Here is a 22,343-nt window from a genome sequence, read left to right on the forward strand (position 1 = left end):
AATACATACGACAAATAAGAAGCTGCATTTGCCCAAATATTAAAAGTGTGTGTATGTATATAGACTTTAAATATATATTATATATATATACTTACATAATTATATTTTATAGATACGCATATGTTTTTACACTGAAGTGGAGTACACATATTGGAGGAAAACTACAAAACTATAAAAATTATATATTTGAACAAATGCAAGATTATTCATATGATAGTATCATGCTCACTCATTTGTGTTCTAATAAGTTTTCTTGAGTGGAAGCAAAAGGAACAGTAATAGAACTTGTGAGAAGCATTCTGCATTGAACATTATCTTACATATGGAAATAAGGTTGAGAGCTGATGATTTAGACCACATCTGTAAATCTATAGTCAGTTTTAGGTTTCATATTTCAAGAATTAATGATTTTAGCCACTGGAATATATCTGATATGGTAAAGGGTTTAGAAATACATTGATGAGAAATGAGTTTTGTTTTCTCTTTTTTTGTTTTTTGTTATTTTTTCTTTTTATCATTGGTTATGAATATTCATGGGGTACAAAGCTGACTGTCATCACTCATGCCAGATCAATACTGGCAGCATGCCATTACCAAGATTGCGATTATACTCCATGTCCCTCAACCAGTTAATCCCTGACTTCCCTCCCCTTTTCCCCACCCCCCTTTGTATCCCTAGGTATGCTCTCTCCCTCTGCAAGTCCAACACACCACTGTGGTCTTTCTTTCTTTCCTTCTTTCTCTCTTACCTTCCACTTATGAGTGAGGACATGTAGTATTTTTCCCTCTGTGCTTTGCTTATTTCACTCAATATAAGTTTCTCCAAGCTCATCTATGTTGTTGCGAATGGCAGAATTTCATTCTTTTTTATGGCAGAGTAGTATTCCATGGTGTGTGTGTGTGTGTGTGTGTGTGTGTGTGTGTGTGTGTGTGTGTGTGTGTGTGTGTACACCACATTTTCTCTACCCAGTCATCCATTGGTGGACATTTAGCTTGGTTCTATGTCTTGGCTATTGTAAACAGAGCTGCGATGGATATGGGAGTGTAGATATCCCTTCAACATGATGATTTGCATTCCTTTGCATATATACTGAGAAGTGGGATTGCTGGCTTGTATGCAAGATCTATCTGTAGTTGTCTGGAAAACTCCATAACGTTTTCCATGGTGGTTGTACTTACTTCCAGTCCCACCAACAGTGTAGGAATGTTCTCTTCTCTTCACATCCTTTTTAGCATTTGTTATTCTCTGTATTTTTGATAATAGCCAGTCTAACTGGGGTGAGGTGATATCTCATTGTGGTTTTAATTTGCATTTCCCTGATGTTTAGCGATGGTGAGCATTTTTTTTAAGTGCCTGTTGGCCATTTGTATGTCTTCCTTTGAAAAATGTCTGTTCAGCTACTTTGCCCGTTTTTTAATTGGGGTATTTGTTTTTTTACTGTGTAATTTCTTGAGTTTCTTGTATATTCTGGATATTAATCCTTTGTTGGATGTGTAGTTTGCAAAAATTTTCTCCCACTCTGTAGGTTGTCGTTTCACTCTTTATTATTTCCTTTCCTGTGCAGAAGATTTTTAGTTTGATATAGTCCCATTTGCTTATTTTTTTCTTTTGTTGCTTGTGCTTTTGGGTTCATGTTATAAAGTATGTGCCAGACCTAGTTCCTGAAGTATTTCCCCTATATTTTCCCTTAGTAATTTTACAGTTTCAGGTCTTATATGTAAGACTTTAATCCATTTTGAGTTGATTTTAGTATATGGTGAGAGGTGCATATCTAGTTTCTTTCTTCTGCATATGGATATCCAGTTTTCCCAGCACCACTTATTGAGATGAGAAATGTTTAACTGAACACTGGTTCAGAGAAAACTGAACACTGGTTCAGAGAAAACTCTGAAGAGGAAATTAACTTACAAAATGTTTGAAATTTTGTCATATGGAAGAATTTAGTAGTTTGGGGTCTGTGGGATGCAGCATATGTTCTACTTGAGTTCCACCATTTGCCAAATGTGCTATTGTAGGAAGGTTACCTGACTTTTCCAAGCCTTGATTTCCTTATCTGTAAAAGGAGATAACGTATAAATAACAACATTTTTGTGAGAAGTAAATGAAATAACTTTTGTGAGGGCACCTAGTGCAGTGCTAGACCCACAGTAGGCAAGTGTTGGCAAATATGATTGGACTAGTAATGCTCTGGTTTTACAAGGGTAGAAATTCAAGGGGGCAAGTTGTAGTCTAGTGCAGGAAAGACTTTTCTAACAATTGTTCAAAGGAATGGTATTCTTCCCCCAAAGAACTGGAATCTTCTGTTTCTTACAGCATTTAAGCAAAAGCTGGATGCTACTGTCCCACCTCTTTCATATTTCGTAGTACACGCTCCTGAATTTTAAAAAAATTTTGCTTGAGTATAAGTTATCAATGATCACTGTGTAACAAATTACCCCAAAACATAGTAGCTTAAGACAACAAGCATTATCTCATTATTTCTGAGAGTCAGGAATCTGGGAGCAGTTTAACTGGGTGGTTCTGGATCATGGTCTCTCATGAGGTTGCAGTCACACTGTTGGCCAGAAAAAGAAACTGGAGGGGGAGATTAGGTTGAATGACGTATTTTGATAAAGTTTAAGATTATTTTCTACTCTCAGACACATATATAGAAATAAATCCAGTGCTGGAGACAGTGATAAAATACAGGAACTAGTAGATGCCATTTTTTTTTTAAAAGGAACATCTTTCAATCTATTTAGAATTTAAAATTAAATATTAAATTTGGCAGTTTTTTTCATTAAGATTTCGGCAATAGGATGGAGAAGAAGGATGGAAGAGAAGTTGGTCAATGGGTATAATGTTATAATTAGAAAGGAAGAAAAAGTTTTGGTGTCCTATTGCACAGCAGGGTAACTGTAGTCAACAAAAAGGTATTGTATATCTCAAAATAGCTAGAAGAGAGAATTTTGAATGTTCTCACCACAAAGAAATGAGAAGCATTTGAGGTGATGGATATGCTAATTACCCTGACTTGATCATTATGCAATGTATCAGAAACATCACATACCCCATATTATGTACAATTATTATGTATCAATTAAAAATAAAAGTAAAAAGATTTAGGTAATTATTTTTAAGTCCAAAGAATTCAGGGAATGGAGAACACAAATAAAATGAATGGCTTGCCATTCTCCTGTGCTTGCTTCCTCCCCGTTTTTGTTGTGTGTGTTGGTCAGGTCTGAGTATCTATGTCATTACTTCACACTCACTTCATAGCTCAGTGACAGAAGTGGAGGTAAAGAATGACAGAAGTACAACTATGGGGGCCGGCCCGGTGGCGCACTGCTACAGTGCGCCGCTTGGGAGCGCAACGGCGCTCCCGCCGAGGGTTCGGATCCCACATACAGACCGGTTCCCACTCACTGGCTGAGCGAGGTGCAGGCGCGACACTGAGGGTTGCGATCCCGTTGCCGGTCCCGGTCCGGTACGGGCGCGACACTGAGGGTTGCGATCCGTTGCCGGTCACGAAAAAAGACAAAAAAAAAAAAAAAAAAAGAAGAACAACTATGGAAGGGGTGAGGGGAGCAGCTTGGGGAGTCCTTTTTCCAGTCCATAATTTAAACCTATGTATAAAGTTACTTTGTCCAGAAGGTTCATTTCTACATTTCACATTGACCTGAAATTTTGAAAGCCTGAAGAGAAAATTGCAGCATCAAATATCATTTATTAAATACCCGTTCTTTTGAGATGCCAGAGAATTTGCATCTTTTTCTAAAACGTAATTTGAAATTTTCATTTAACGTGTGTTGTATGTTTGCTTGCTTGATTTTTCAAGGTGAAGGCCATAAAACTATTTCTTACACCAGAAGACTTGGATGATGCTGTAAATAGAGCAAAGAAATACTTTCTTCAAACTGGTATTTAAATTTCTTTACCCCATACATAGCTATGCAGATACACAATATATATGTTATATTTGCAAGAGGGCATTCATTGCAGCATAAAATGTGATATGAAATAGATTGTGATATGATATATTGTATATATGAGAGTACTTCAAAAAATTCATGGAAAGATTCATATTATCTTTTAGTTCTATTTTTCCAGGAACTTTATCAAGTACCCTTGTATATAATATATGTGTTATATATTGTATCATTTTATTATACAACCTAGAAATTTCATTTTTGGCCAGATCTCTGGGACTTTTACCTGTTTAACTCTTGCTTATGGGTAGGGGCAAGGGGAAATATAGTTTTAGTTTTTCTTGGCTGAAATCCTGTGAGAAGAGAGGAGTTCCAAATTCTAAATTGGTACTTACGGCGGTACTCATATAATTCACTACAACTGGAGGAGATTACAACATAAATTAAGTAAAAGTTTATTTACGATATTCCATACTTTATGTACTGTGTTTGATCTAGCTGCCATTTAGCCCTGACTGTCAACTTTAAAAACTTTAGATCAGTGTGATGGTGTATATGTGGAATGCTTCATGGGAAGCACTGAAGGAAAGTGGTTGTGCATGTGGCTAGAGTCAGACTGCGTGGGTTTAATTCTCAGTTTTCATACTTTCCAACTGTACAGTCTCATGCAAGTGATTTAACCCCGGTGTTTTAGTTTCCTTATCTGTAAATAAAAACTGATAATGGTACCTAAAAGACTGTTCTGAGATTTAAATAATATAATAGATCTAGCACTCTTAAAATAGTGCCTGGCACATACTACATACTGGATAAATATTACTTGTATGTAAACAATAGCAACAACCATACCACTTCAGGTTCATTCAAATATCTGATCTAAGCGCATGGACATACTGAATTTTACTTACATTGAAATAAAGGACATCAGTTTTCAAATATCTCTATTCATTATTTTAAATTATGTACATATATGTAATTACTCACAAGAGAGTAATGTTTTTGTGCTACATCACGATGTGTGAACAGTGTGGGCATTTTTAACTGTAATGAGTCACCTAAGTAATACAAAAGAAAGTTCAAAGTGACTTATTGGGTTTTATCTCTGTTGCAGAATCCTGAGAAGATAATTTCCTCATGGAAATGATTTTTAAACTTTAGTGTGGCTAAGAAACACCTGGTACATTTATTAAAAATATTGATTCCAAGGCCCTACCTGAATAAGCATCTTTGTGATGGAGTCCAGTAATCTACATATTAAAAAGCTTCCCATTAGCGAAGCCTAATAGTATACGTGAAGGATCCAGATAGCAACCATTTCTTATTCAAAACATTTTGTGCATATGTTCATAATAGCTCTTTAAAAATCTCTAGCCTCTACCTGCTCAGGGTCTATTTAATCCTTGGGGGGTGGGGGTGGGGGGTCGTTTTGACAATCCTCCAAATAACTGCAAGTTAGTTTATCTGTATTCTTAAGTCAGGAACTCTGGCAAGCCGTTAGGAGTGTTGGGCTTTTGTGCTTTTGTTTTGCTGTGTTTTAAAGCAGGGAAAGTAAAAGGAGGGCCTTACAATGAATGACCTAAAAAAAAAAGAAAAATTCTTCGAGCATAACTGTATTTACCTGATAGTGCTGAGCATCATCTTCATATTCATGTTCATTACCTTTCATTTAGAGAGCATAACACAGGGCTTTATAACTGACCTTTACATAAAAGGGGCTGATCATTTGATTTTCTCTTCACTTCAGAGGATGCTAAAGGCACGCTTTCATTGATGCCTGAGTTCAAAGTTCGAGAGAAGGCATTGTTGGAGTCGCTGCATCGCTTTGGCATGACTGAGGAGGGTTGTATCCAGGCATGGTTCTCTCTTCCCCATTCCATGCGCGTATTCTACGTTCACGCATACAGCAGCAAAGTTTGGAATGAGGCGGTATCTTACAGGTTCGCAACCTATGGATCAAGAGTAGTGGAGGGGGATTTGGTCTGTTTGGATGAAGATGTTGGTGATGAGCATCTTCCAAATAGTAAAGTAAGTATCATTTCGTCAGTTTTCCAAGAGTAGTTACCACACCACAAACATTAATTTTCAGAAGCCCTGATTTTAGAAACACTTTCAAACTGAAAGTACCTTTTTAAAAAACTTATATTTACTCATCCGCTTCTACTCTGCTGTCAGTTAATGCTTAAGACACGTTGATAAATGGAAAAATAAAAATAGTCAGTTGTATGATGTGAAAGTTACAAAGGTAGTAAAGTTTCCTTTAAAGAATACTTTTTAAAAAAATTGCACATATAATGCACAAAATAGTCCTCTTAAAAATAAAAATCAAAACATTACCGTCATCCCTGCTGCCACTCTAATGTGATTCCCTCCCCTGCCTCCAGAGAATCAACCTCTGTTGTTTGGTGTGTGTCCTTCTAGACCTTTCTCTGTGCTTTCATATAAATGTTCAGAAAATAGATTTTTATTCCATAAATTAACACTGAGAAAAGAAAAGGCAGGACTTAGAGGCTCAAAACTTAAAATTGAAAAGGAAAAACAGTTAAGGTTTTTATAATAATGGTATATGGGGCATGTGATGTGTGTGTTTCTTTTATACAAATATGATTTTATAATTTGTTTTTTCCTCTTAACAATGTCTTGGAGACATTTATATTAATGAAACAATAATATAATTTATATGATAAAAGTTGATTCTTCCATTTCCTCCCTGTTCAACTAGTATTGTTATCTCTGGGTTTGTACTAATGAAACTGGATTCCGTAAGTCATACAAGGAAATGTATATTGTAATGCAATGAAAAAAAAAATTATTATTCTCCAACATTATCATGTTAGTCTCACAAATAAATTTTAAAAATTAGAGAAAGAATTTGAGTAGTGCTTGCTTGCATATGTAATATCATAAAATCATTGAATTTTAGAGGAGAAAAGGATTAGAGAAACCCTCTTTTCTAACTCTCATTACACAGAAATGAGCATTGAGACCCAGATTGGAGAGGAGACAGATTCAGCGTCACACAGATAGCAGAACTAAAAACCCCTGACTCCTAGCACAAATTGGTCTTCACTGGAGAAATCATGGATTATGTCAAAAGTATCAGCATTGAAAGCTAGAACATAGCCCAGTTTTTCAAAAATAGAGAAAAAATACTCAACTCTACATAAAGGAAGCTTTATCTAAATTAATAGCAGAGCTTTTAGGTGTATGAATTAAGGTTTTTTTTTTGTTTTTTTTTTTTTTGGTTTCAAGTAATAGAAACCCACCTCAAACTAATTTAAGGTAAAATTAACAGGAATTTATTGGCCCTCATAACTCAAAGTCCATGATTGATTCAGGCACAGCTGTATCCAGGGGCTTAAGCAGTGTCCTAAATAATCTATCTCTTTTTTTTAATCTTTCAGCTCTGCTTTTCTCTGTGTTAGATCCATTCCCAGTCTGGTTATACCTTTGGAGGCAAGATGGATGATTATTAGCAACTCTACGCTTAATTCTCACAACTCTAGACTGACTTCTCTGTAGGAAAGAGTGCTTTCCTTTCCCTATAGCGTCAACAAAAGCTGTGGAATTGCGTCTCAGTAGGAGTGGCCTGGCCTGGGCCAAATGTCCAGAACCAAACCAATTAGTATGTGCTGGAGTATGCGATTGGCTACCACATACTTCCTGGAACCACTCCATCTAATCCACGTATTATTAGCAACTCTAGGCTTAATTCTCACAACTCTAGACTGACTTCTCTGTAGGAAAGAGTGCTTTCCTTTCCCTATAGCGTCATCAAAAGCTGTGGAATTGTGTCTCAGTAGGAGTGGCCTGGCCTGGGCCAAATGTCCAGAACCAAACCAATTAGCATGTGCTGGAGTATGCGATTGGCTACCACATACTTCCTGGAACCACTCCATCTAATCCACGTCTGAGAACTGGGCGGATTTGCTACCACCAGAAAAAAAAGGCAGTAAAGGTCCACCAGCCAGAACAACAGATGTTTGCTTTAATTTTTTATTAAGTGGATGGTTTATGAATATTTAAATAAAGTGATGACGAGGAGGCAGCATATATTACTAAGAATGGTCATTTAATTGAGGCATAGACTCTCAAACTCTGTGTGAAAAGAAATCTAGCAGCATTGTAGGTTTTATTTGACCTTATATCAGGGAGAAGAGATATATCAGTGATTCCCTTTTGATAAATAATGAAAAATCAGGGTTTTAAAAAACACCTTCCAGAAAACACGTCCATTTAAATATTACCTGGGCAACACATTATGTAGTATCAGCAGTTTCTAATTCAGATGATTAGAAGATTACTTTCACAAGGTGTAGCAACAATCTCAGAAATGCATGTGTTTTATAAGACTTCTTTGTCCAAAATAACATTTGCAAGGACAGTTTTCTGATCAGAATTGTAACTGCTTTTCTATTTGGAGCTGTAGGAGAAGAGAACATTTCTCGTTTATATCTTGCAGAGTTTCTTTTTACTAGCAGCAAAAAAAAGGTCTTTATTTCAAGGCAGTCATTTATATTTTATTAGTTAGCACTGAAGAAAGAAAAGGCAGGACTTAGAGGCTCAAAATGTAGAATATGAAAAAGAAAAAATATGATTCCTAATAAATGGTATATGGGACATGTAATATTGTGCATCTCTAATTAAAAATTGTAGGAAACTAATCTGATTCCCTCCTTTGATAGAACTACTGGACTAACAGGTGTATCTTTATTTCAAGTCACTCGGTAGATTCTCTTTTAATTTTTTGTGAAAATGTGAGTTAGATAATTAAAAGGTTAGGCGAATTCATAGTTGGGGAGCAGCCATACAGCAAAAGCATCTTCGTTAATTAATTGCTTGATATCAGCCCAGAGGGAGCTCTCTAAAGACAAAGAATGGTGTTCTGTTCTTGACCATGTTTTTCAGTATTTTCATAAAATCCTTAAATCCCAGTATTGTGAGTATGCTTATGACTCTGTGCAAGACAAACAGCTGGAAGTGATGATGCAAGAAGAGATGATAATCCCATGTAGTTTGTCTGTCTCACATACTCTGTTCAGATCACATCTGAAGTTTTATATTCATTTCTGAGTGCAGTAGTTAAAAGGGATTATTTACCAATAAACAAACTCAAAATGAAAAACAAAAAAAGAGAGACATTATTGATCAGAGTAGGAAGAAGTGAGGGCAAAGCAAGCAAATTTAGAGAGGATCTAAATACTGTATTATATGATGAATGTCTTAGGAATATGGGAATGCTGATAGCTGCCTTTATACTTGAGCTTTCATGTACAAGATAAATCAGAATTATTTATTCTTGATGTCCTAGGGCAACATTTCTCTAACTTAATTCATCACACATCTTTTTTCTTTTTCTCTGATACCTATTACTATTTTGTGAAACAAAGATTGAGAAACACCACTCCTGCATAGAGTATTAGGATAGTTTTTGGAGACAGAGGTTGGTGGAGGTGTGGGGGTTGGTTTTACAGAAGCAGGAAGAATCATGCTAAGTTATATGTAGTCTACTCCTCCAGAAACAAATTAGGAAAAGATCTTGTTTGGGTACGTGTATATTTGGCATAGGAATCATATAACAGAGTTAGGGAAAATTGAGGGAATTTGGGACATTTGTGAATCATCCATATTTTCATCATGTTTTTAAAAAATAGGTTCATCTGGTAACTGAAGAAGAGGAATCAGCTAATACATATGCAATATATCAGGTAAGTTTGCTTAACAATTACTATCACTTAGATCTAAGTGTACACATTGTCCCCAAAAGACAAAATGTTGCCCAATACCCCCCCCTTTTTTTGTCTTTTTTTTTTTTTTTTTTCCGTGTCCGGCAACGGATCACAACCCTCAGTGTCGCCCCCGTACCGGACCGGGACCGGCAACGGGATCGCAACCCTCGGCATTGCCCCCACGCCTCGCTCAGCCAGTGAGTGGGAACCGGTCTGTATGTGGGATCCGAACCCTCGGCGGGAGCGCCGCCGCGCTTCCCAAGCGGCGCGCTAGCGCAGTGTGCCACCGGGCTGGCCCCTTTTTTAAACTTTTTTATTTGGGTATAGTATATATGTAATAAAATTAATTCTTCTTAGTTTACAGTTCTACAAGTTTTGATAAATGTATACAGTCATATGACCACCACAAAAATCAGTATAAAGAACAGTTTTATCTCTCCCCCAGATATCCCTGTGCCCCTTTGTAGTTAACCCTCACCCCTATTCCCAGCCCTGGAAATCTATTTTCTATCGTGTGGTTTTGTATTTGTAAGAATGTCATATAAATGGAATCATACAGTAAATGGCCTTTTGTGTCTGGCTTCTTGTACTTCGCATAATGAATTTGAGAGTCAATCATGTCGTGTATGTTTGAGTTTTTTTACTTTATTGCGCAGTGCGCCACCGGGCTGGCCCCTTTTTTAAACTTTTTTATTTGGGTATAGTATATATGTAATAAAATTAATTCTTCTTAGTTTACAGTTCTACAAGTTTTGATAAATGTATACAGTCATATGACCACCACAAAAATCAGTATAAAGAACAGTTTTATCTCTCCCCCAGATATCCCTGTGCCCCTTTGTAGTTAACCCTCACCCCTATTCCCAGCCCTGGAAATCTATTTTCTATCGTGTGGTTTTGTATTTGTAAGAATGTCATATAAATGGAATCATACAGTAAATGGCCTTTTGTGTCTGGCTTCTTGTACTTCGCATAATGAATTTGAGAGTCAATCATGTCGTGTATGTTTGAGTTTTTTTACTTTATTCCTTTTTCTGACTACCTTTTGGTAACATTCAAGAAAACTTGTCTAGAAGTCATCAGCAAAGGAGGAAAACCCCACAAAATGCAGTGTTTACTCACAAGCAGCTGAGAGAATAAACATTATATTTGCTGCTGCTTGTTTGCTTGCTTTTTAAAAAATAAGAAGAGTTTAAAATTGTCAACCAATACACCAGCCATATGATTGATCAGTAGAGGTTACTCTTTGTGTTACAGAAAGAGTATGCTTTTAGGATTGCATGATTTCATAGAGATTAAGTCTTTATTGGCTAATTAAATGTGCCTAAACTTCTTGAATAGTGGTTTGTCCAGTAATATCTAACTTGAGTTGGTTAAGTTGGTTATTGTGAGTCCTCGATTTTAGTTAGTTATTTTCTCTACCTGGTAGCATTAAAGATATCATAGTGCAGTATTATTCAAAGCATGCTTAGGCTGATTGTGATATTTATATCCTGAGACTATTTTTACAGATCCAGGTCCCAGTCATAAAAGTGATCATATATCTTTCTGAAGGTTGTTTCATGTATGTTTTTTTCCTTCCCTCTCACAGGTGGTTCTTCCAGTACTTGGGTACAATATTCAGTATCCGAAGAACAAAGTAGGGCAGTGGTACCATGATGTACTTAGCAGAGATGGACTACAGACATGTAGGTTTAAAGTACCTACACTGAAACTGAAAATACCAGGATGCTATAGACATATTTTGAAACATCCTCATAATCTCACATACCAACTAATGGAAGATCATGACATTGATGTCAAAACAGAAGATTCCCACACAGAAGAAGCAACTTTGTCTCTTTTGGTCTCTTTTGATCTTGATGCTTCGTGTTATGCTACAGTTTGTCTGAGAGAAATAATGAAGCATGACGTTTAAACTGATACCCTTGGTATAATCATGTGTATGTCACTCTGAAGGAAAGGGAGCTAAAATTTCTGAAGCACCTGCCATGTGCTAGGAGCTTCATAATTGTTATCTCCTTTAATTTTCAAAGCATCCTGAAAAGTTGGAATTTGATGCTGTAATGTTCCAGAGGACATATAGCTAGTAAGTGTCAGGGTCTAAATTTAAGATCTGTCTGACTCCAAATCCTATGCTCTTTCTGTTATACAGTGCTTCAGTGACCTTTATTCTGTCATAAAAGTTACAATCTTTTTAAATGATTAGAAACATATAATACTGTAAGACAACATTTAAGAAAAAAAAAATTGTGAAGTAATGTTCATATCCTCTAGCTCCTTGCTTAGAACATAAATGAATATAGGTTGCAGTGATGAAAGCATATGGTTGGAGAGAAAGACAAATGAAGCACTGTGCTAATTATTGTCATCCTTTCCTAGTTTTGAAATTATTGATCAGAACAATACACAAAAGAATCCCTTTGTTTATGATAGCTACCCAAAGGTAGTTATTACCTCTTTATGAGATAAATAATCTTTGATGAAGATTAAAATAAAATTTTTCATACAGTTTCTATATCTTGACATACATTGACACTCTTGACTATTTGTAATTTTTTTTCTATTATCTAAAACACAAATTTTAGAGTCAGACAGATCTATCTTTAGACTCCAGCTTTAACACTTACTGGTAACTTTGGGTATGTTATTGATTCTTTTTGAGGGTCACTGAAAGAATCAAGACAATACCAACTTCATAAATGACAAATAATAGGATTCTCTCTACTTTTATGTTGCTAACAGAAGAAAACATTTCGCACATTTGAAAAGTTTGAATTTTGTTTTTTAACTATCCCACATCATAAATCATCCTTAACCCTTTTATATCAGTTCAATTTATGGGGGAAATGACTGGTATGCATTGATTGGAAAGATCTGAGTATTCTTTCATTGCTGGTAATATATAATGACGAAATTTAAAAGGCAGTATAGAAGACTGTATATCAGTAACATGGCCCTTTATATACTTGAGTCAAACCATTTTGTAGGATATTAGCATAAGGAAATAAAATACAAAAGAAGAAAAAAGCTATATGCAATGCAAAATTTCCTTATTGCACCACTTTTACATATAATAAAAGAAATTAGAAATAGTTTCATTGTCCAGCATTAAATAATTAAAATAAGTAAAACGAGATGCCAACTTGATGGCAAAACATGTAGTTATTAAAAATGGTAATGTCCCAACTAACCAACAAAGAGGAAAAAACAAAGAAAAAATGGTGATGAATTATTTAGTTACATGCAAAAATGTCCCAAAAGCAGAACACATGTATTACAATTGCAGTAATACACTGAATTCAGCTTTTACAAATGAGAGGCACATTAGCACAGTGATTAAAAGCATAGATATTGGATACAAACTCCCTGTTTGAACCCTGGCTCTGCCACTAACACCAATGTGTCCTTGAGCAAGTTATTTAAGCTCAAGTGCTTCAGTTTCAACATCTGTAAAATGGAGATGTTAATATTCTCTATATCATAGGAATCTTCTGAGGACTTTCTGAGTTAATATATGTAAAGCAGCTCTAAAAAGTGTTAAAAAAGTGTCTGCAGATTCAAGTTTGGAAGACAAAGAAAAAAATGAAAATGTTCTGTTAAGATGATGGGGTGTTTTAATTTCTTTTTAATATTGAAATGTTCCTTTTTTGTCATTATATATTTTAGCAATAAATAAATCTCAACACAAAAAGTTGGATATTGTAGTACCACTGATTTTAAGAAATGACCCTTGGAATTTTAATGTTTATTGAGAATGAAGTAATGCTCTATTAGGTAATAAAAAAGTTAGAAAAAATATTTTAACTTTATTTCACTTGATAAATTATATCCTGTAAAAGTAATCAGAAAATAAAATATATAAATTATTAAATACTAATTCTCTTTTAAATGTTGAGTAGCAATTGGAAGATCTGAAAGCATTAAATATGCTATCATTTATATTATTTTCTGTGCCTGTAGATGGCACTATAATTTTAGATATTTATTTAGTAAACACTTTGGCCATGCATAAAGAAAAGGATCACTAAATTTATTTCAAGTCACCATAAAATGTATTCATATATTGTTCATATGGAAAATTATTTTTTATACCAATAATATTTGCCATATTAAGTTTTTTTTTTTTCAGTTTAAGGACTGTATCAATTTACTTTGGACCAACTGATGACCAATCAACTAGGTTTTTGCAGTTTTTCTGGGACATTTCAGACCTTCATAAACATGATTTTTGAATTAGTTTCAATTGTCAAGATTGCACTTGAAACTGAGCAATAGTGCCTGAGGATCAGTAACGTGAAGCTAATTGAAGTGTTTTTATTAAGACAAAAACATCTGGATTTTGTGTGTATTGTAATAAACTAAAAGTCATATGTAAGTTTTGATCTAACTTTTATTGAGTGTCTGCTATGCCAGTGTCTCTCATTTTAACCCATATACCCACCTTGTAGTAGTTTCCCTTTTTTTGCATATTAGGAACATATCTGAGTGGTTTACTGACCTGTTCAAGCTCAAAAAATATAGTATGTGGTTGAATTGTTTCCAAAATCAGTATTGTTTTTTTTTCTTTCTTCTTTTTTTTTTTTTTGTTAGACCACTACATTCAACTACCATTTTCATCTACCTGATAGTTGCCTCCTGAAAACAATTTATTTTTTAATTTTTTTTTATTTTTTAAAAGATGACCGGTAAGGGGATCTCAACCCTTGGGTTGGTGTTGTCAGCACCACGCTCAGCCAGTGAGCAAACCGGCCATCCCTATATAGGATCCGAACCCGCGGCCTTGGTGTTATCAGCACCGCACTCTACCGAGTGAGCCACAGGCCGGCCCTCTGAAAACAATTTTTTTTTTTATAAGAACTTCCATTTCTACCAATTTGATATTACTTGACATTCATTAATAGTCATATTGGAGCATGTCTTGAGAGAAACAAGATTTCTTTTGAAATCCTGAGACCAAAATATAAGTAAAGGAAATTCTCAAATCATTTTGGGGCATTTCCCAAAATGCTTTGGGATTTGTATCACGGTGTTATGTAAAATCGTTATAGGTCATATCAGGTTATTTTAGATGGTACCTGGCACAATGCTAAATATCATTAAAAAAACAGTAAGAAAGTTGCTCTTTTTCAATTGTCTTTCAGCCCTCTTGTTAATCATTCTGTTTCAGACAGGAGAAAGCTGATTGATACTAATTTACATCTATCGCTAATACTTGTTGATTTATTTTTTTTAACAAAGAGAGTGCAGACCTCAAGCTCAGGAATATCAGGCAACAACGTGTAACTAGAATTTAATAAGATTGTTTTATTGAATTTCTTTTTCCAGTTATCTTTTATTTTTGGCAAACAATTCTGGTTTCCCATTTATGTGATGGTATTATATTTCCTTTAAAACCAACTTTAATTTTAAAAGGGGGGGAATCAATTTAAAAGTATTAAATAAATAATAGTGTAGATATAGCAGTAATTATGACAGGAATACATGAATGATTAAAGTTTGGGAAGTACTATTATATTTGAGAGTCCCTAAGCTCTTGTGGGCTCTACCACTGCTTTAGTATGTGACTTTAGTAACCCACTGAATTTCTCTGTTGTGGTATTCTCAGATCTGAAATAATGTTCATTATCATTTTTCAGCCCAGGATAGTATTGCATCAAACAAAATTATGAAAAACATTCAAATTCAGAACATGATGAACAGAGGTTCTGATGATCACATGCCATATCCTAAAAATTTACCAATAGGGACTTGATTTTAGAAAATCATTTGAAACACTAAGAACAGAGTCTGACGCCTAGTAAATTTTCAGTAAATTTCAGCTAGTGTTATTATAGATTCTATTACTTTACTATGCTTTCTAATGAAAGTTTTACGATAAAATGGTTAATAACTTTCTATTGAGGTCTGATCTGACTCTGTCTTAGCATAAAGTAATTATAATTCACACTCTGAGCGGCTTTTTTTTAAAAAGTGGAAATAACTTTCTAAATCTGGAGACTCAGTGATTTATTCAAATTAGGATCTGGAGATTCAGTGATTTATTCAAATTAGCTATCTAGGTGAGTGTTCCTCAACATTTTCTACCTGGGAACAACCACTAAGAGGTGAAAAGGAAAAAAAAAAAAGAATGAAAGAAAAATGAAACCCTGTGTAATTTACTACAAAGTTTTCTTACATTAATGTTAGTGTAGGAAAAGAGGTTGGAGGAAGATATGGAGTAGTAGGAAAACAGAACTTTTTCCCCTCTATTTCTGAAATGTTTGAGTTTTTAAATAAGAATATATTTGTGTGTTAATTTTGCTATTGAAAACCTTGAAGACTACTTAAGGTTCAGAGAGAGAAGGTAAGCGAATTGATGATTATGGTTTCATTTGTTCAGAATGGTTCTGGTGGCTCATGCCAACATATTGCAAGAGAGAAAAATTTATGCATTATACATTTTAATAGCACCTATGACAGCTAATATAAGTAGTTTGAAGTTTAATGCCTGTGTTATAGATTTTGCTTTCAAATTTCAAAAAGATTCTGACTTTGAGATAGCTTAATGTCTTATGGTACTGGTTTAATCTGTTTTTCTAAGCCTTCTGCTTTACATATTTTTGATAGGCCACAAAGCAGTGTCATATATATGACATAATAATCAACAAACATTTGAGAGACCTTAAGTTGAAGGTAGTCCACAAGATGCTATGGGAAAACAAAATAAGATAATACCCTCCCTTTGCGGGATTAACTGTTATATATCCTTTGAGGTTTTGATTTGAAATGCCACCTGCAAACAGAATAGAGGACAAAATGGCAAAGAGAAAAACAAGCCGCATCTTTGCATTTCACTTATGGCTGACTGTATGACCAATAATATGTTACTTGACCTCTCAGCACCCCATTCTAAATCCTTAAATGATACTTATATTAGCCTTTCTAAGCACTCTGAGATCTCTTCTTAAAATATGCTTTGAACTACTCGATCTAAATGCTGCTTTCTAAAAAGCTACAAGTTTAAAGAATGGGAAATAGTGTTAATGGAGTTAATCTTGTGTAATTTCAGTGCGGTTTGTCAGGAATACCTCTAAGTAAAGAAGATGACTCTAATCTTCTTAAGCAATTCATTTTCTCAGCAACTTTGAGGCAGGAATTAATTTACTCTGACTGTACATAGGCCCTCTCTTATTAAAGAAGGATTTTACAGGCTGGCCCGGTGGCGCACTGCTACAGTGCGCCGCTTGGGAAGTGCGGCAGCGCTCCTGCCGAGGGTTCGGATCCCACATACAGACCGGCCGCTCACTGGCTGAGCGAGGTGCGGGGGCAACACCGAGGGTTGCGATCCTGATGCCGGTCCCGGTCCGGTACGGGCGCGACACTGAGGGTTGCGATCCGTTGCCGGTCACGAAAAAAGACAAAAAGAAAAAAAAAAAAAGAAGAATTTTACTTATGGGAAGAAGTCATGAAATTACTTAAATTTAGACATTGGAAATATAAACATAAACAAAACAAAATGTGAGATATATTAAATTCTCTTTTTTGTTATAAGTTTCCTTAATAAATACTCAACTACCAACGTAGAAATAAAATCCCTGTTATAAGGAGGAAATTTAGCCATGGAATCAAAACAAGAGCTATTTGGTTGTTTTAAAAGGGAAGATATCAAAGCTGGTTGCTCCTTAACTGAGGGTGTTTGGGCAGCAGGATGGGTTGAAGAGTGGAGCGGGGTAAGAACTCAATTCTTTATGCTTTTATACCAGGCCACCCCTTCTCGATAAGCCTTACTGGCATATTCTTAGACTGGTTAAGTCAGGGTTCTGAATTTTTCACTATAATAGGGTTTTAATCTTAGCTGATTATTGTTTCCACCCTCACCCCAGTCATAAAGGACAGGGGTTCTTTTCTAAAAAGGTAAGATGAAGATTCTTTCTATAAATAACCTTTATAATTCCCTTAGGTTATAATTGCATTGATTTTTTTTGCATGTGATTTTCAAAAGGAAACTAATTTTAATTGCATTTTTCTGTAAAATTTAGGGAATCTGTAAAATTAGGGACTCTCATAAATGCTTATACTGTGTAAATAATAATGCAATTTTCATATTTAGGAGACAATTGCAAATCTGGAAAGCAGTTTATTTTAAGCTCAAAGAGCATTCTCACAATGCATTGAAAGAAAACTTTATCTTCACAGTAAAGCATTCGATGTCTTTGTTTTTTTAAGTTTATATCTTCTCTCATTTTGATTACTGTGATAATTTTCTAACTGAGTGGTCTCCATTCTTCACCCTACCCAGTCCATCTCTTATACTAATGTCAGTTATTCTTCTAAAAGTAGAAACAATCCTGTCATTGTTTTTAGGCCATGTAACATTTCAGTGGCTTCTCAGTATCTATAGAATCAAAGTCCAAACTCCTCAGCATAGCACAGTATGGCCCCAAATTATCTTACAAGTGTCATCTGCCACTACTCCATGAACACACCCTCTGTTCCAGCTCTGTTTGTTCTTGCCCAAATACAGCATATCTTCCCATGTTATGCACCTCAACCTCCCATTCCCACTGGGAACATCTACTCTGCTTACATAAAATGTCTTGTCTGTGAAATCTGTGTTCTCATAACATTTTGTTATGAGATTGCTCATTGCTCACATTCTATTATACTTATTTGATTAAATATTTGGACCATGTACTATGGGCTATTCGAGGGCACTCATCTTTGTATCTCAGGTGCATATCAGTGCCTGACATGTAGCAGCCTTGAAAATACTGAGTAAATATCAAAAACATGCATTAGCAAATTTATTTGGTAAATGTATTTCTCAAGGAAGTTCTAAAATAGTCTTTTCCCCCCTCAGAAAGTTTTGAGTATTAAAATTGGGCATCATAAGGCTCTTTCACTTTAACATGAATTGCCAAAATAATTTGAATGTTTCATCTTTGCCCTTTATTTAAATATTAAATGCATTGTAGAATTTCATTTAAAACTTTGAACAAACTCAGGTAGAGTAATTATTCTCATTTTACAAATGAGGATTCTTGGGCTTGAAGAGGTTAAGTAGCTTACTCCAGGTTATAAAGAGAATTTAACCTAGCTCTTTTTGGTTTTAAGGCCATGGTGATAACCACTTTTCTCTGATGATTCCTGATGGAAAGTGCCCCAATTCTCCACTTTGCTTAACTAGTGGTTATTTAATTTCTGTCTATCTCTGAATTTATCTGTATGTTTTAAATTTTTGACACTAAGGCAATTTCGGGGAAGACTCATTTTTAAGTGCTGTAATGACAATAGCTCTCAATCATTGAGCACTGTGGGCTAAGCATTTTTTATCTTTTTTTTTTTTTTTTGTCTTTTTTCGTGACTGGCAACGGATCGCAACCCTCAGTGTCGCGCCTGTACCGGACCAGGACCGGCAATGGGATCGCAACCCTTGGTGTTGCACCCGCACCTCGCTCAGCCAGTGAGCAGGAACCGGTCTGTATGTGGGATCCGAACCCTCGGCGGGGATTGCTGCTGCCCTCCCAAGCGGCGCACTGTAGCAGTGTGCCCCCGGGCCAGCCCCAAAGCATTTTTTATCTTAACAAGTATTTACTTATAGGATAAGTACTGTTGTTTTCATTTTGTAGATGAGGACACAGTGATAGAGTGTAATTAAGAAACTTGAGAAGGACAAAACATGGAAAATTATCTGGAACAAAAAAGACACTCAAATACAGATTTAAGAAGTCTGATGAATCCCAAACAGTGTAAATAAAAAAGCCATACTAAGGTACATCGTAGTGAATATGTAGAACATCAATAATGAAAAGAAAAATCTTAAAGGCAGCCAGCAAAAAATTATTTTCCCAAGGAGTGACCAGAGTGATGGCTAACTAGCTAGCTCTCCAGAACAACAATAGAATGTATTAAAATAACTGAGAAAGTTTGCAGCTAACTACTGGCTCTCACTAGAAGAGAAAAAAAAAAAAAGTACTGCAGACAGAAGGTAAAGGGTCATAGATGAAAAGCCTAAGGTAGAGGAATGAATGATGGGCAGGAAAAGTGGTAAATACTCGTATGTGATTAAATAGAAACAAACATTGATCTTATAAAGTTATAATGTCTATAATATCCTCCAGGTTATAAAATGATATAAAATTAAAACAAGAGGGAACTAAAAGGAATTAATGATCTGAGGTGGTTGTAGTATCTGTAAAAGGGGTAAATATACTAACTTTAGTGTTTGAAGAGTTAGATATGTGTGTTGTAATATCTATAATCACTGAAAGAATAAAACAGGTATAACGTCCAAACTAGTAAAAGGAAATTAAAGAATGATCAGCAATAATTCAAATGGAAGGTAAGAAGTAAAAGACACAAAAGAAAAGTTATAAGACAGAAAAAGGAGAACGAAGGAAATTGGTATATTTAAATCCAAATATATCAGTAATTACATTAGTAATGAATGGATTAAATACTCCAGTTTTTGGAGTTAAAAAAAAGTTTTCAAACCATATTATTTATTTATTTATTTATTATACATACATGTGGGGTACAATGTTGATTTTCAATAATTGTGTAGAATGTGTGGTGGTTAGATCAGTATAGTTAGCTTATTCATCGTTACAATATGCAATCATTCTTTTTGACCATTGACCAATTCCTCATTAGCCCCCTCACCCTCCCCTCCCTTTTTCCACCTCTAGTTTTCTAAAAGTTCAACATACTACTATGATTGTTGTTTTTCTTTCTTTCTTTCTCTCTGTTTCCCTTTATTGTTCATTTGTTTACTTATGGATTCAGCTCCCAGTTATGAGTGAGAACATGTGGTGTTTCTTTCTGTACCTGGGTCGTTTCACTTAGGATAATTTTCTCCAGCCTCATCCATGTTGTTGCAAATGGTAGAATTTCAATCTTTTTTATGGCTGAGTCGTAAGTATTCCATTGTGTATATACACCACAATTTCCTCATCCAGTCATCTATCAATGGACATTTAGGTTGGTTCCATCGTCTAGCTATTGTAAATAGAGCTGCAACAAACATGGTAGTGCAGGTATGCCTTTGACCTGATGTTTTCCAATCCTCTGGATATATCCCCAGTAGTGGGATAGCTGGATCATATGGAAGTTCTATTCGTAGTTGTTTAAGAAACCTTCATACTGTTCTCCACAATGGCTATACTAATTTATAATCCCACCAACAGTGCAGGAGGGTTCCTCTCTCTCCACATCCTCACCAGCATTTGTTATTCTCTGTCTTTTTTGTAACAGCCAGTCAGATTAGGGTGAGGTGATAGCTCAGAGAGGTTTTGATTTGCATTTCCCTGATGATTAGTGATGTTGAGCATTTTTTCATATACTTGTTGGCCATTTGTATGCCTTCCTTTGAGAAATGTCTGTTCAGCTCCTTTGCCCATTTTCTAGTTGGATTATTTGTTTTTTTCTGTAAAGTTGTCTGAGCTCTTTGTATATTCTGGATTTTAATCCCTTGTCAGATGCATTTTTTGCAAATATTTTCTCCCATTCTGTAGGATGTCCTTTCACTCTATTGATTGTTTCCTTTGCTGTGTAGAAGCTCTTTAGTTTGATATAATCTCATTTGTTTATTTTTCTTTTGTTGCCTGTGCTTTTGGGGTGTTATCCATAAAGTCATTGCCCAGTCCTAAATCCTGGAGCATTTCCCCTAAGTTTTCTTCTAGGAGTTTTAAAGTTTCAGGCCTTATATTTAGGTCTCTAATCCATTTTGAGTTGATTTTGGTATATGGTGAAAGGTACGGATCAAGTTTCATTCTCCTACAGATGGATGTCCAGTTTTCCCAGCACTATTTATTGAAGAGGCAGTCTTTTCCCCAATGTATGCCTTTGGTGCCTTTGTCAAAGATCAATTGGCTGTAAATATGTGGGTGGATTACTGAGTTCTCTATTCTGTTCCATTGGTCCATGTGTCTGTTTTTATGCCAGTACCACGCTGTTTTTGTTACTACAAATTTGTAGCATAGTTTGAAGTCTGGAAGTATAATGCCTCCAGCCTTACTTTTTTTCCTCAGGATTTCTTTGGCTATTTGGGATCTTTTGTTGTTCCATATGAATGTTAGGATTGCTTTTTCTATTTCTGTGAAGAAAGTCATTGGTATTTTGATGGGAATCACATTGAATCTGTAGATGGCTTAAAAACTTTACTTATATGTTTTTAACAACAGGCATATCTCAAACATAAGACAACGTAAAAACTGAAAGTAAAAGAAAGAGGATATACCATGCAAATACTAATGAAAAAATGCTGGTATAACTATGAAAATCAGAAGAAAAAAAAAGAAGAAAGGAAACATTACTAGGAATTAAGAAAGGTACTTCATAATGATTAAAGTTTTCATTCACTAGAGAAATATAACAACTTTGTGTTTTAATGTAACTCATAGCATTGCTTCAAATATACAAAACAAAAATTGGAAGAACTATATAAAATATAGATTTTTAAAAACATGGATCACTTAATAACAGGAGAGAAGAAAGTCAGTGAGGTTCCACAATTTTTAAACACAGAATTAATAAATTGACTGAATAGACATGTATAGAACAGTACACTCAACAACCACAGAACACAGGTTCTTTTAAAGTATACATGGAACATTTATGTAAATGGACCATACATACCATACACTGGACTACAAGCATATGCAATACATTTTTGAATGACTAAAACTATATGGAGTATATCCTCTTGCTACAATACAATTATGCTAG

The 22,343-nt window shown here is 35.1% G+C and overlaps 1 protein-coding gene across 1 annotated transcript in view; it reads left to right on the forward strand.

Moving 5' to 3' along the window:
* PUS7L (pseudouridylate synthase 7 homolog (S. cerevisiae)-like) overlaps positions 1-13,335 on the forward strand; it is a 28,359-nt gene extending 15,024 nt beyond the window's left edge. The window contains exons 5-8 of the mRNA XM_008579148.1: positions 3,819-3,900; positions 5,654-5,934; positions 9,561-9,614; positions 11,227-13,335. Of these exons, the coding sequence (XP_008577370.1) occupies positions 3,819-3,900; positions 5,654-5,934; positions 9,561-9,614; positions 11,227-11,553 (744 nt within the window). The 3' untranslated portion in view covers positions 11,554-13,335. The remainder of the gene's footprint in view (positions 1-3,818; positions 3,901-5,653; positions 5,935-9,560; positions 9,615-11,226) is intronic.
* Positions 13,336-22,343: the final 9,008 nt, after the last annotated feature.

This window comes from Galeopterus variegatus, unplaced genomic scaffold, assembly GCF_000696425.1.
Source record: "Galeopterus variegatus unplaced genomic scaffold, G_variegatus-3.0.2 Scaffold1822, whole genome shotgun sequence".
Lineage (NCBI taxonomy): Eukaryota > Metazoa > Chordata > Mammalia > Dermoptera > Cynocephalidae > Galeopterus > Galeopterus variegatus.